The sequence below is a fragment of the Epinephelus lanceolatus genome, chromosome 2 (genome assembly GCF_041903045.1).
Source record: "Epinephelus lanceolatus isolate andai-2023 chromosome 2, ASM4190304v1, whole genome shotgun sequence".
Classification (NCBI taxonomy): Eukaryota; Metazoa; Chordata; class Actinopteri; order Perciformes; family Serranidae; genus Epinephelus; species Epinephelus lanceolatus.
Genome location: NC_135735.1, coordinates 34,845,878 through 34,859,873, shown reverse-complemented (window position 1 = coordinate 34,859,873; position 13,996 = coordinate 34,845,878). Strand labels below are relative to the sequence as shown.

The following is a 13,996-nucleotide window of genomic DNA, read 5'->3' as shown; positions in this document are numbered from 1 at the left end:
CTAGCGCTGTCTTTTAGATCCAAACATAATGCCATAAAATGATTGACATGAAAAGCCAAATAAGACGTGGCTTTCTAGTTTAAATACTTCCTATAAAAGTGAACTAAAGCGTAGCTCAGTGATGTACTTAATCTGGGAAACACATACAGGCTAAATGTGAATTGTATTCAGTCTGACTATGATGTGAACTCAAGCTGGCTGTTAAATTCCAGTGCAGATAAAAGCTCGTTCAATCAGGAGAGACTCTTTCTCAGAGACAAGAATATGTATTTACATGTGCACATAAGTATGAGAAATGTGAAAAGTCTTTGGCGATTAGACCCCATCACGATGTCATATATTCCAGGAGGATGGTAAAGACGTTGTAGATTAGGGAACCCTCTCTGCAGAGTCTAGACGCAGGTGGTGGTGATGAGGTGATGAGGTGAGATGAAGAGGGAACTGAGGATCTGGACGTGAAAAGGAATGAGCTTTTTATTAACTTGTCCTGGGCTCTGGATAAGGTGATTGGAGGTGAATGGGTTGGAGGAGGGCGCAACGATTCCGCTTAAAATGACAGCTGACAGGCGCAGAGAGGAGAACAGATTTAAAGTGAGCAACATGAGTGGCTGAAGGAAATCGTGGCAAAGGGAACACCTATAGTCCGCTGACTGGTGGAATTGTGAATGGATATAGCATAAAAAAAAGTCTTCCTGATTGAACTTAAACTGAGCTTCATTATTAATGTAACAATAACAAACTTGCATTTGGTTCGGCAAAACTCACATGCTGAGTTCCACAATTGATCAGAAATGTGTGCACATGCCGTGACATGACAGAATGACAATTGTTTGTTAAGCTCATTTTCACTGGAATACACACAGTAAATAAGTGAAGGATTATCTTTTTGCACCATGTAAAAATGAGAGGTACAGCATGAGTTAAATGTTGATTGCATTTGAGCTTCTCAGTTTACTAATTGAAAATGGTACAAGGATTTTTACATGCTTCTGACATACAGTACAGGCCAAAAGTTTGGACACACCTTCTCATTCAATGCGTTTTCTTTATTTTCATGACTGTTTACATTGTAGATTCTCACTGAAGGCATCAAAACTATGAATGAACACATGTGGAGTTATGTACTTAACAAAAAAAGGTGAAATAACTGAAAACATGTTTTATATTCTAGTTTCTTCAAAATAGCCACCCTTTGCTCTGATTACTGCTTTGCACACTCTTGGCATTCTCTCCATGAGCTTCAAGAGGTAGTCACCTGAAATGGTTTTCCACTTCACAGGTGTGCCTTATCAGGGTTAATTAGTGGAATTTCTTGCTTTATCAATGGGGTTGGGACCATCAGTTGTGTTGTGCAGAAGTCAGGTTAATACACAGCCGACAGCCCTATTGGACAACTGTTAAAATTCATATTATGGCAAGAACCAATCAGCTAACTAAAGAAAAACGAGTGGCCATCATTACTTTAAGAAATGAAGGTCAGTCAGTCCAGAAAATTGCAAAAACTTTAAATGTGTCCCCAAGTGGAGTCGCAAAAACCATCAAGCGCTACAACGAAACTGGCACACATGAGGACCGACCCAGGAAAGGAAGACCAAGAGTCACCTCTGCTTCTGAGGATAAGTTCATCCGAGTCACCAGCCTCAGAAATTGCAAGTTAACAGCAGCTCAGATCAGAGACCAGATGAATGCCACACAGAGTTCTAGCAGCAGACCCATCTCTAGAACAACTGTTAAGAGGAGACTGCGCCAATCAGGCCTTCATGGTCAAATAGCTGCTAGGAAACCACTGCTAAGGAGAGGCAACAAGCAGAAGAGATTTGTTTGGGCCAAGAAACACAAGGAATGGACATTAGACCAGTGGAAATCTGTGCTTTGGTCTGATGAGTCCAAATTTGAGATCTTTGGTTCCAACCGCCGTGTCTTTGTGAGACGCAGAAAAGGTGAACGGATGGATTCCACATGCCTGGTTCCCACTGTGAAGCATGGAGGAGGAGGTGTGATGGTGTGGGGGTGTTTTGCTGGTGACACTGTTGGGGATTTATTCAAAATTGAAGGCACACTGAACCAGCATGGCTACCACAGCATCCTGCAGCGACATGCCATCCCATCCGGTTTGCGTTTAGTTGGACGATCATTTATTTTTCAACAGGACAGTGACCCCAAACACACCTCCAGGCTGTGTAAGGGCTATTTGACCAAGAAGGAGAGTGATGGAGTGCTGCGGCAGATGACCTGGCCTCCACAGTCACCGGACCTGAACCCAATCCAGATGGTTTGGGGTGAGCTGGACCGCAGAGTGAAGGCAAAGGGGCCAACAAGTGCTAAACACCTCTGGGAACTCCTTCAAGACTGTTGGAAAACCATTTCAGGTGACTACCTCTTGAAGCTCATGGAGAGAATGCCAAGAGTGTGCAAAGCAGTAATCAGAGCAAAGGGTGGCTATTTTGAAGAAACTAGAATATAAAACATGTTTTCAGTTATTTCACCTTTTTTTGTTAAGTACATAACTCCACATGTGTTCATTCATAGTTTTGATGCCTTCAGTGAGAATCTACAATGTAAATAGTCATGAAAATAAAGAAAACGCATTGAATGAGAAGGTGTGTCCAAACTTTTGGCCTGTACTGTACCCAGATGTGAATGTGAGTGTGCTGCATTTACAAAGCCAACCTGGAAAATCAGAAAACCTTTTAGTCGTCTGGTTCGACATTTAAGTGTTTCCTCTATGTTCATTTGACATATGAAACATACATGTTCATGCAAATCAATTTAGTGCTGTTTAATTACAGTCTCGTTATTATCCCATCACTTCTTTGTATCCTCCCCTGGAACATACTGTCTGCAATTACAAGCTTCAGTGGAGAGGTCAGAGTGCAGTGATTACCAAGCACTCTAATTTGACCTTGACAATACAGTGGAAAACTTACTAATAATAGTAACAATTAACAGAACATCAGGTGCAGGGGCTGAGGGTCCCTCCCTCATTACACACCTGTCAACCACCTCAAAATTTTAAGAGTAAAAATAAAAAATAAAATGTATTATGTAGCCATTGATGATATTTCCAGTATTCTTATTATCGTTTTTAGTCATTCATGAAAGCTTCAAAAATGGCCACTGCCTGATGACCTCAGATGCCCACACAAGAAGTTTTCTTTGACTACAGGAGTCTTTCAAAGTAAATATTCAGGTTTTCTACAACCTTTCAGAAGAGAACTGAAGAATTACCTTGAGGTGTCAAGCTTTTCACTATGAAGCTTCTGTGCTCTTACAGACACAGAAAAAAAAGATTCAGAATGCACGTCTGCTGCCACCTCCTTGACAGATCTCTGTCTGTCTGTTCTCTCACACACATGCTCTCATTTACGGGGCCACTTAACGATGTTGACATTTCGTTGTGACTCTACTGGCTCCAGCGCCTTGGAATTTGTTTCCAGCCTTATTGCACAGGACTAAGTGCTAATGGCTGCTGTAGCCCTGCATGACCTGCAAACAGCCCGCTGCTTATGAGGTCTTATTGGTGGGATGTGGTTCTCCGACCTCAGGCGATGTTAATGGTCTCTCACAAAGATGAGCCAACGGATGGCTGATACATCACTGGCTTTTTCTCTCTCTGTTCTCTCCTGCTCTAATGTGCCTTTTTCTCTCTATTGGCTCTTCTGCCACCTCCCTTCCCATTCCCTTTACATCTCTTTTTCGGTTACACTTCTATCCCCATTTTCTCTTCATTCATGGCTCCCTATCTTCCTCTCATTATCTCTTTCTTTTCTTATTCTTTGTTTTTCCCATCAACTACCTTTTTTTCTCACCTTCTCTCCACTCTCTTCCCCTCTTCCCTTCTGAACAGGCTACCACTGCTCAAATTTAGGTGGGATTAATAGGCTGTGATAAAGTGATAAGAGGTTGTGAGATGGCATTACATTGCCAGGGCCCTGGGGGCTTAGAGTAATATTTCTGGAACATGACCTCCACAAAAGGGGGAGAAGTAGAGTCATGTAGGATTAAAGTAGAAATAGTAAATATCAACAGCACAAATAGACATTGTACTCAAAATGATAAAATACGCAAATGTAATTGTTATTTTCTGAACTGCTTTTTGGGTATTCTGTGCATGCATGATTCTGTGCTTGAGAGATTGTCTTTGTCCAGAAGACAACGTTCATCTTCCCATCCCTGTATTTAAGTTTCTTTTGGGTTGCATGACTTGTAATTGCAGCCTCTCCTTGTTGTGGTCGCACAGAATAGCTTCTCTCCGGAATAAAGATGGATGGAGTCCTGTGAGGCCCCAGCAGTAAACCCTGCAGAGTTGATCAGCTGGATGTTTCATGCTGCAGGGCACTAAGCCATTTATTCAGTCGATTTTCTCTCTCTGTGCCATTCGCCTTCACACTCTTTCTCCCTCTGTCACCTCTTCCTCTGTTTCGCCCTGTGTACAACAGGTTCATTTCCCTTCTTAACGGGGTGCTCCAGATTCTGGAGGTGACCAAGGAGGATGAGGGCGCCTACCGCTGTGTCGCGTCCAACTCTGCCAGGAAGGACATCAGTCATGAAGCCAGGCTCACTGTCACCACAGGTGAGGTCTGTTGCTGTGCTTTATAGTGTTTGAATAGGCAGCCGGGCCCCGCTGGGAGCTGCCAGGCCAACCTCTAAAAAATCTAATGTGAGTTTTAGTACTTGATGCTTGAAATGTGTTGGGTCTCTCTGGTGCTAACAAAATGACATTCTCACTGTGTATTGTGTAACCCAGTGTTTGTATTGTGTGTTGTGGGTTTGAAACTAAAGTGAAAAAACACTGTTGTAGGCAATTAGTTTGCTGGCTGAACTAGCAAAACAGTTTTGCATAACAGATGTGGGATTTGCATTATTTGGATCAAAACATATAAAATACTCTGCTTTGAAGAATCATTTACTTCTGATTTTCCACATCACACTTAAGCAAGTTGCATTTTGTACAATGATTGTATTCCAAAGCCCTTTTAAGGTCATAAAATCATAATTGTTCTCACATGCCTTGAACTCTGATTTAAAGTGGGCATAGAGAAACGTAACCTCTTAAACAGATGAATGTGAAAACATTGTAAATTCCTCTCGTACCTCGCTCTGCACAGTGAAAGTCAAGTAACACAAACTAAAATGCATTCTTTGAGTGGAGGATAGTTTATAGTGGATTGCAATACAACGGAATACAATAGGAGCCGTGAGATGCAAATGAAGAAAAAAATTCCTGGCGATGCATTTTCAAAGTTTGATCTCAGTAGTTTTCCCTCCTGTGTTTGTAACTTAAGAACAGGTGAAAGATGGATTTTGTCAGGATAATCTTTTTAAGTTCCTTAAGTTTTTTCCTTCCGTAAAACAAGTATATTTTAAGGATAATTTTTCTAAATTACTTTTCTTCATAGACCTCCATGTTAAAATCCCCAACTTTACAGCAAAAGTAAACATGTTTACAGCCTAGTACAATAAACGGTTTTGGTCTCTATAGTTAATTTCCCCAGAAATGACAACTGTACAGAGCACAGTGGCACTGAGAATATTATATTATATTATATTAGTATTTCATTTTCTGAATGTAAAAGGATAGTTTAATGTATTGTTCGATTTGTAATGCGTACTCATACAAATACATGCATTGTAACATCCCTACCCATTTGATTTCCTTACCACTGCATTAATTGTAAGCATTCAGTTCACTGGTTGTTTTTAGCATAATTAGCATTTCCTAGCTACATGTAGGCTATAATCAGTTGGCAGTTATCTTCATTATTCGTGTACAGTCACTCAGGGCCAGCCAACTCATCCCTTTTATTTTTCATTTTTTCTTTTAGATTAAATATCTTTTCTAACACTCTTGAGTCTAACATCTCAATTCATTTGTGTAACATTAACAATGTTATTATTTAACTGCTTTGTCTTGACGATACAATGACAAAAGTAGGTCAGTAAGCTGTAAAAACATTCCTTCCCCAAATGTAAAATTGATTATTACATTGAATCTGAGTCCACAATTTAATACGTTTGGCTATGATTTAATGTAGGCTGTGAGTATTGGCATCAACCTACAAATGATAAGATGCAATAAAGGCAGTAAGCTAATCAAGTAAACTTCAGAATCTATCACATCATCAACGAACAGGAAAGCATTATGATCTGTTATCCCACTTTCTCAACCATGTCTGTTAATGTCTTCAGCATAGCTAAAGCAAGTCATAAAGACTCCATTATTACAGCCAGACAGTATTTCCACAAATGCCAGGGCTTGAATGGTTGCTGCTGCCTAATATAGGAAATACAGTTAAGTATCTAAGACATAGCTGTGACAATTCAAACCCTTTTGAACAAACATTTGTGGTATCAAACTAGAAGGGGACAGAATAGGAAAAAAAAATGCCTTTTTAAAACGACTTCAGCTTACTGAACTTCAGCCACCTTTGCCATGTGTCCTTTATGCAATGTATTTTCTATACATTTCTGTTTCATGTCTCATTAAAAGCATCTCTATTATGCAAAGCACTTTAAGCTGCTGATGGTTTGTACTCAATGCAAGTGCGTGCCTGTCCTTCAGACTCCATTTGCTATCACACCTACAGATAGAAAGAAAAAAGCGTTGACAGACAGTAGTCATATTCTACACTGGAGCTGGCATCGGGCTTACACTTTCAATTTGGCCTTCCATAAGCGTCTGACACTGTGTGTTTGTTCATCTCTTCATCCACAGAACTCATTCTCCCTGTTTGGTAGAAGAATTGCAATTTTTTCAGAGTTTCAATTCAGCGACTAAATAAGAGCATGACATATTCAAAGTTACACAATTCAGCTGGAAACTTTATGTAAGTCATACAGAAAGTGCTGTGGGGAAAACGAGGTATTTATGTACATATTTAAACTGAATTGTCTCCCACTAATCTTCATCTTAAACTGCATTACTGATCATTTTGTGCAAACCACAGCAAAGTGTTTAAGAAGGCTGACTCTACGCAGCTGTTGCTTTCTGTAATTTACCTCAATTTACTGTCATCAAAACTATTACACATCTTAATACCACAGGCAAAGAGAAATCAAACCCTGAAAATGTCATGTGCATCAATTCATAACATGGTGACAAAGGATAAATGTTACATTATGATGTGATTATGCTTCAATCAATAAAACCCAAGATGACAATTAAATGCAATGAGTTATGCTGTTTACACATTAAAAGCATATCCTTCAGTATGCCGTATCTACAGTATTTGACGATTTTGACGCCCTTCTCCAATTTGATCAGAATCCCAGGCTGACTGCGCCACACAAGGACTTGCATTAGTGGATTACATGGTGCAGTGAGTCAGTGAATAGTATTGTGAGGTGTGATTTTGCCATTAGGCAACCCACATTAAAGCCATGTCGTATTATCTGCCTCTGTAGCTATCAGTCTACTGTAATTGGCTGCTCTGTGGAAACCATTGTGTCCTTTCTGAGTCACAGCCTTTGTGTCCTTCAAAAGAAAGACAAAGAGGGGGAGAGACAGACAAGGCCAAAAGAAGCAGTCAGAATAGCATTTGGAATTTGAATACTTTTCTCATGCTTCTATCGCAATTTGAGTGCAAAATATGAGGGAAAGTGTTGTCTCTTTTTTGCACAATGGGTGCTCTTCACTTTTGATAGTCTTTAGAGAGCTTTATGAAAATTAGTTTGCCACAATATATATATAGTATATCTGACAGATTTTCACACTTGTAATGACAAAGAGGCTGATGCTATTTTCCCTTGATGGTTTTCCTGCTGTCATGGAACCCCAGAAAGAAACTACTTAAGGCTGTGTTATGAGTCATTAAGAGTAATAGCAGAAATACATGAGGCATGGATGTGACATGTCAGGTAACGGGGGCGGAGCAGCATTTTTTTACCTACTACACAGACTCTGTCTTTGTACTGTAGCATGTGGTTGCTGCCATCTTTACTGTGTGCATGTTGAGTTTTGCTAAGTGATAATGCAGTTGGTTATGCATTGGCTTCTGTGGTCAGTGTAGGAGCTTCAGTTGATTATAATGGGCGCCCTCTGCTGTGGGCATGTATGGTATCTTTTATTTTCAGGCCTTCATACACACACAAGCTGTCTTTGTTAGTTTAAGGAACTCACAAAGAAATACAACCCTACACCTGTGGAGTTCAAGTTTCTCTCATTAATCAAACTAAGACTAGCCCAAGTCGCAACAGAAGCTTTTGTGGCTTCCAATTAAGTTCAAAAGTAGCCGCCCACAGACACCACAACAGGAGATATGATGCACTCACTGTCTTTGCTTTAGTTCTACTCACTGGTTGATGATCTATGGTGCTTTAGTTGGTTTTAGAGTTGACTGATTTGCAGGGTGTATGAAGAGTTGCAAGATGATGCTATGAACTGATTGTCTTGACTGTTGCGTTAAAAAAAGTGAAAACAAAAATCCCCAAACAAACATTCACCAAATTAACACGCCTTTACAAAAACAAAGTTTAAATCAATGAAGTATAAATAGGGCGTCACTGGCTTAGTGGGTAAAGCAGGCGTCCCATGTACAAGGCTGTTGCCGCAGCAGCCCGGGTTCGAGTCCAGCCTGCATGTCACCCCCTCTCCTTTCACCAGTGTTTCATCTAGTTGGTCCCACGACACCTCCAGGAGGCTAGACAGTGATCTCAGGTGTCCCAGAGACACTCCCCTAATGCCAGGTCTCACTGCTCCCCACACCAACCCAATAACCTCCTTTACCTTACTTAGACATGGCTTTCTCAGCCCAAACAGCACCGCCACCTTCAACCAAACCCAGGCTCCGTACATGCGAGCTCCAGGTAGAAGCAATGCTGATACTACCTTTCCTAGCACATTCACCATACTCTATTTCACACACTACATAGCATAACTACAATATAAGCTAAAGTTAAAGGAGATAAATAAACTTACAGGATCAGCAAACACACTCACCTTGCAGCATGGTCTCAAACAAAAGGGATTCAAATAGGCCACTCCCACACTTAAATAACCTTCCTCTTCCTGGATTTCCTCCTGAGAGGAAGTGGATCTCTCCACCTGATCTCAAGGAGTTATGTACTCTGCTTAGTAGTTCCCCCTGCTGGCCCCCAACTGACATTATTTCTACGCTTCCAGATCCATTGGCTACACCTAATTGATTCATCTGACATTTCCTTCACTGTCTTCCTCAAACTCTGTCCCCGCACTCCGAGTTCCCCCAGGAGCGAGACAGCTGATCTTGCTATGAATCCCCTACACCCCACTTCCACTGGACAAATCCTAGTCTTCCATCCTCGCTGCTCAGCTTCTGCTCCTAAGTCTGCATATCTAAGCTTTTTTCTTTCATAGGCTTCTTCCACTGAGTCTTCCCAAGGAACTGTCAGCTCAATGAAATAGACTATCCGTTGACTCACTGACCACAACACTATGTCAGGCCTCTGCTTGGTACAAACTATTTCCTGGGGAACAGCAAACTTTCCCCCTAAATCTAATTGCATTTCCCAATCACAAGCACCTTCTAGGCGGCCACACCCTTGCCTCCTCACTAACTTATCCTTTCTGTATTTCTCTCCCTCACGGACAAACTGAATTGCTAAACTCCTATCCTTAACACCTTCTGAATTCACCTGTCTTCATTTCCCTTCGATGCCTGCAGCTAAACATTTCAACACCTGGTTATGTCGCCATGTATATCGGTCTTGTGACAAGCTAACTTTACAGCCTGACAAAATAAGCTTTAAGGTTGCGATACCTGAACACAACGGGCATGATGGGTGCTCATTTACCCACAGTTTTAGGTTCTGGGGGGTTGGTAACACATCGTATGTAGCCCCTACCATGAATCTAATACAATTCTCCTCCATACTCCACAGGTCCCTCCAACTAAGCTTCCTCTTCTCTACACTTTCCCCATTCAACCACTGTCCCTGTTTAGCCTGGGCCACTACCTTTGCACCCCTTACTATCTCCGCCTGTCTACGTATCTATTCCACAACCAGCTTTCTTTTATCTTTGAGACCTGCTGTATTCCATACTGGTTTGCCTGAGCCAAGCCCCAGGCCTCCCCTGCCAAACTGAACATTACCTACAATCTCTGCATGCCTAAGAGCTGCCTCTGCCTCCTGAACTGCCGATCTTGGGTTCCACTTCCTCCCCTTGGTTGGATTTGGAACTACACTCCTAACTACCACGTCCTTACTCGCAACACTAATTAGGCATCTAGGAGCGCCCAACCACTTCCTAATATAGGAGCTAACCGACCTTTCAATTCTTTCCACAATGGATACTGGAATTTGTAAACTGACAATGGCCTAGGATATAGCCCAAATTGCAAACACCACAACTTCAACTTTCCTGGAAGTTCTGATTTATCTATTCTATCCAATCCTTCAGCCACATCTTTTCTAAATTTCACCACCTGTTCCTCATCATTCAACTCTACACTGTACCACCTACCTAAGCTCTTTACTGACTTTTCCCTAATTGTTGGGATGTCCTTATCATCTATGACAAACTTCCTATCACTTAACTTCCCTCTATGTATTGAGATGCTTCTAGATTTACTAGGCTTAGAGTGACTCAAAAAATAATAGGAAACTAGGACTTGTTAGAAATGGCGTTGACAGAAACAAAATAAAAGTCACCAAAACCGTCTTGATTAGTCCCTCTGCTGTTCTGACAGTCGTCACCTCTAAACCCTTAGATATAAAAATATGCTGAAAATATGCCAGCTTTTTACTAGTCTTGTTATGTCATCCACACCACTCCCAGTCGCCATCTTTCTCAGCTCAATTGCCTGTTCCACCAGTAGAGGCTGACCTCTGGTGGCACATGCTGTTCACTACAATACATTGCCTCAGTACAGCATCTCCATATTTGTTTAAGAGAAGAGCAGCAACTGTATTTTTGACGGTATTGAGTATCATACTGTCGAGGTTTCTACCTTGGTGTACCCTCATAACCTCATACAGCCCAAGCCTACTCAGCATCCATAGCCAAGCTCTGACGCTTTGATGTTGAGGTGCTCTTGTCCATGTATTTCACACATACTTCAGCTGCCTTAAACCTCCACTTTCTAGTTTGTTTCTTCTTTACTTAACCCTCAATTTTCTCCAGGCTTTACGCTTCACCCACACCCATCATATCCCTGCACTAAGACCTGTATAAAGGCACATTCTGCTATGTAGTCCTCGCAAAGGCGCACTGACCCACTTAAAGCCTTATGTATAACCAAGGATTGCTGTAAGTAATCTCAATGATTAATTTATAATGTGTTTACAGAATGCCAGGCCTCTCTCTGGAGGTCATTAGCATTATGTGCTGCTGAGGCTGCCTGGTCCCTTTAACCCATAACCAATATGCTCTGAATAACATCCTTAGTCACTGAAGAGCAAAGATGTGCCTCGATGCCATAATTGAGGCCGTTCTATCAACTGTTTTACCTTTTTCTGTCATGGAAAGGTGATTTGTGTTCTCTTCTTTTCAGGCTTTTTAGAAGCTAAACTGAAGTTGCAAGTATTGCTGCAGGAAGCAAAAGAGGAGACGTATTTCTCGACAACTTCATGTTGGGAGATAACAGCAAACACATGTGCATAGAGCTACCCACTGGGCAATGAAGGCTCCTGTGTTGTAGTGGGTTACCCCATGTCATAACTTCAACTTGAAGTGTGTGTAGAAGAGGTGACGAAATTTGTTCACAAGGCCCACAACAGCTTCCAATGGTTCATTCTCAAATGAGAGACTCACTAGAACTCAGTGAGGAGAGTGAAAACTAAGAATCAGTATTTATAAGGCCAACCAATCTTCCTTTGTTGTTCTGATTTTTCTCAAACTAATCATTTATTATGAGTGTTTTGTTGAGAATGCACGCTCTTAGTTCACACAAATACCCTATAGTTACACCCAAGAGGGCCTGGAAGCTTTTCTGCTCTCTCCTAATGTTGCATCTACGTGCTTGGATGAAATGGTTAGAAAAACTTTCACAGTAATTGGCGAGAGGTGGGAAAGCACTGTAGCCTGATAATCAGACTGAATTGCCACTTTGTTTCACTTCATTGGTAAAGAATAAAGTATTCGATTTGCTGAAAAAAACTAGAATTCAGCAGCAGCAATTCAGAGGTCGGGACCAGGCCGATAGTATCTCTCATTCAGTCAGTGTAATCACACAGGCAACTTTCCTGTTACAATCACTAATATTTACCACTCCATAATACAAAGTATACACTCTTTTTTGTTATAGGCTCTTCTGAAGCCCTAAATGGAGTTGCGATTGTTGCACCACCTCAGAATGCAACAGTCGTACTCGGCCGTCCTGCTGTGATGGAGTGTATGGCACAAGGCCAGCCGAAGCCACTGGTGTCCTGGAGCAGGCAAGGTAACGCTCACAAATGCCCCCACTCCCTCGTTCTCCGACATTCTCATCCTGTGTGTTTTTCTTTTTTTTTTTTACTGCACCTGTCGCATTTCCATTATGTGTGTTTGTCATGCTCTCTAACTATGTGTCTCTCACACACAAAGAACAAATGTCAACACGTCAGAATCAGATTTGCGTACCTGCAGCTGTGAAGTTGTTGTTTTAGCGATGATGGCTGTCTCCTCTCAGCCAGTCTCTCTGTTGTTCTATTGAACACTGACACATGCTTTACATAAGATGACTTGTCACACTGATCAATTCACACCTCTACAGCTCTGATGCACACACACTTGAAGTCTTGGTGGGAATGACGTCATGTGAAACTTTTGGAAGTCCTTTGTGCTGTGATTAGGCAACATCTCTTCAACTTGTTTTAGTCGAGTGCTGCATCTGAAATTCCTCGCTTATTTACATTTAAAGGGACAGTTCACCCCAAAATCTATTTGTATTTATTAATCCTGCATCTATTGCTGGTTTACCTAGCACAGCTGAGCTTTTTAACATTACAGCTGGGCCGAGGAGGATGCCATTAATGTTTACATCATGTGCTGTCATGACGCAGGCCTCTCATCCATGAGTAGATGCACGCTTCCTTCTGCATGGTGATATGGTGGGTGTGGTGAAACTGAAACTCCTCACAACAACGTCTGAGAATTTTTCAGATGTTTTTATATTCAGCAGAGGGCAGACTTCTCTCTAGCCGATATCTCCGATACTGCAACTCACGCCAAAACAATCTAGATTCAAAAATAGCACTACAGATAAGAGAAAAATATGTATTTTTTATTTTGGGGCAAACTGTGCCTCAACATTTCACTATACATTGTATCAGTTGTCAAAAACTGCACTACCCTGTTCAAGTCAGTTGGAATTCAAAGTGGTAGCAGGTGCTTAGTAACTACTTTTTACATGGCATTGTAAGATAATTCACTCTGTAGGTGATGATCTAACAACAGCACAAAATGGCAGACAAACTAAATAGTGGTCTATACAGTGAACAGTGAAGGATTTTACTCACAGCCTAGGAGTGTGCCAGTGCAGACACCTCAATGAACCCAGACTAAAAAGTCACAGAGCCACCTGTTGGTCATCTTGTGGGATTACAGGTCAAATCTGCTGCTGCTCAAAGTGCTGCCTCTAACTCGTGTGCTGTTTCTCAGGCAACTGAAAGCCTGAGAAATGATCTTTGCTTTTCTCAATGCAAATCTCTTGTTGTCTTCATCAATACAATGTGAGATTGTCATGTTCTTCTTTGTTGCCTTTTTCTTTGCACAGATGGAAAGCCCATTTCCACTGATGTGGTCGTCCTTGCAACAAACCTGGTGATTAGGGACACAAGGCGTCACCATGCCGGCGTCTATGTCTGCCGGGCCAACAAGCCCAAGACCAGAGAATTTGTCATTGCTGCTGCTGAGCTGCATGTGCCTGGTAGGACTCATCGTTTTTACTGTGTATAATGACAGATTAACATTTCTGAGTGCTGTTTAGCTCAGACCAGACACTGTCACCAACTTCTCCATAAGTCATCAAGTAATTGAAGGTCTAGTGATACCAGAAAGGAAATGTTTAAAGGTAATTTGCTATCTATGTAGTAAGTC

General features: G+C 41.5%; 1 protein-coding gene across 2 annotated transcripts in view; it reads left to right on the top strand.

The window, feature by feature from the left end:
* Positions 1–13,996, top strand: part of igdcc4 (immunoglobulin superfamily, DCC subclass, member 4) — a 74,956-nt gene that overhangs the window by 33,731 nt on the left and 27,229 nt on the right. For both annotated transcript variants that reach the window (XM_078161094.1, XM_033621438.2), the window contains exons 4-6: positions 4,440–4,573; positions 12,225–12,359; positions 13,674–13,826. In XM_078161094.1, the coding sequence (XP_078017220.1) occupies positions 4,440–4,573; positions 12,225–12,359; positions 13,674–13,826 (422 nt within the window). The remainder of the gene's footprint in view (positions 1–4,439; positions 4,574–12,224; positions 12,360–13,673; positions 13,827–13,996) is intronic.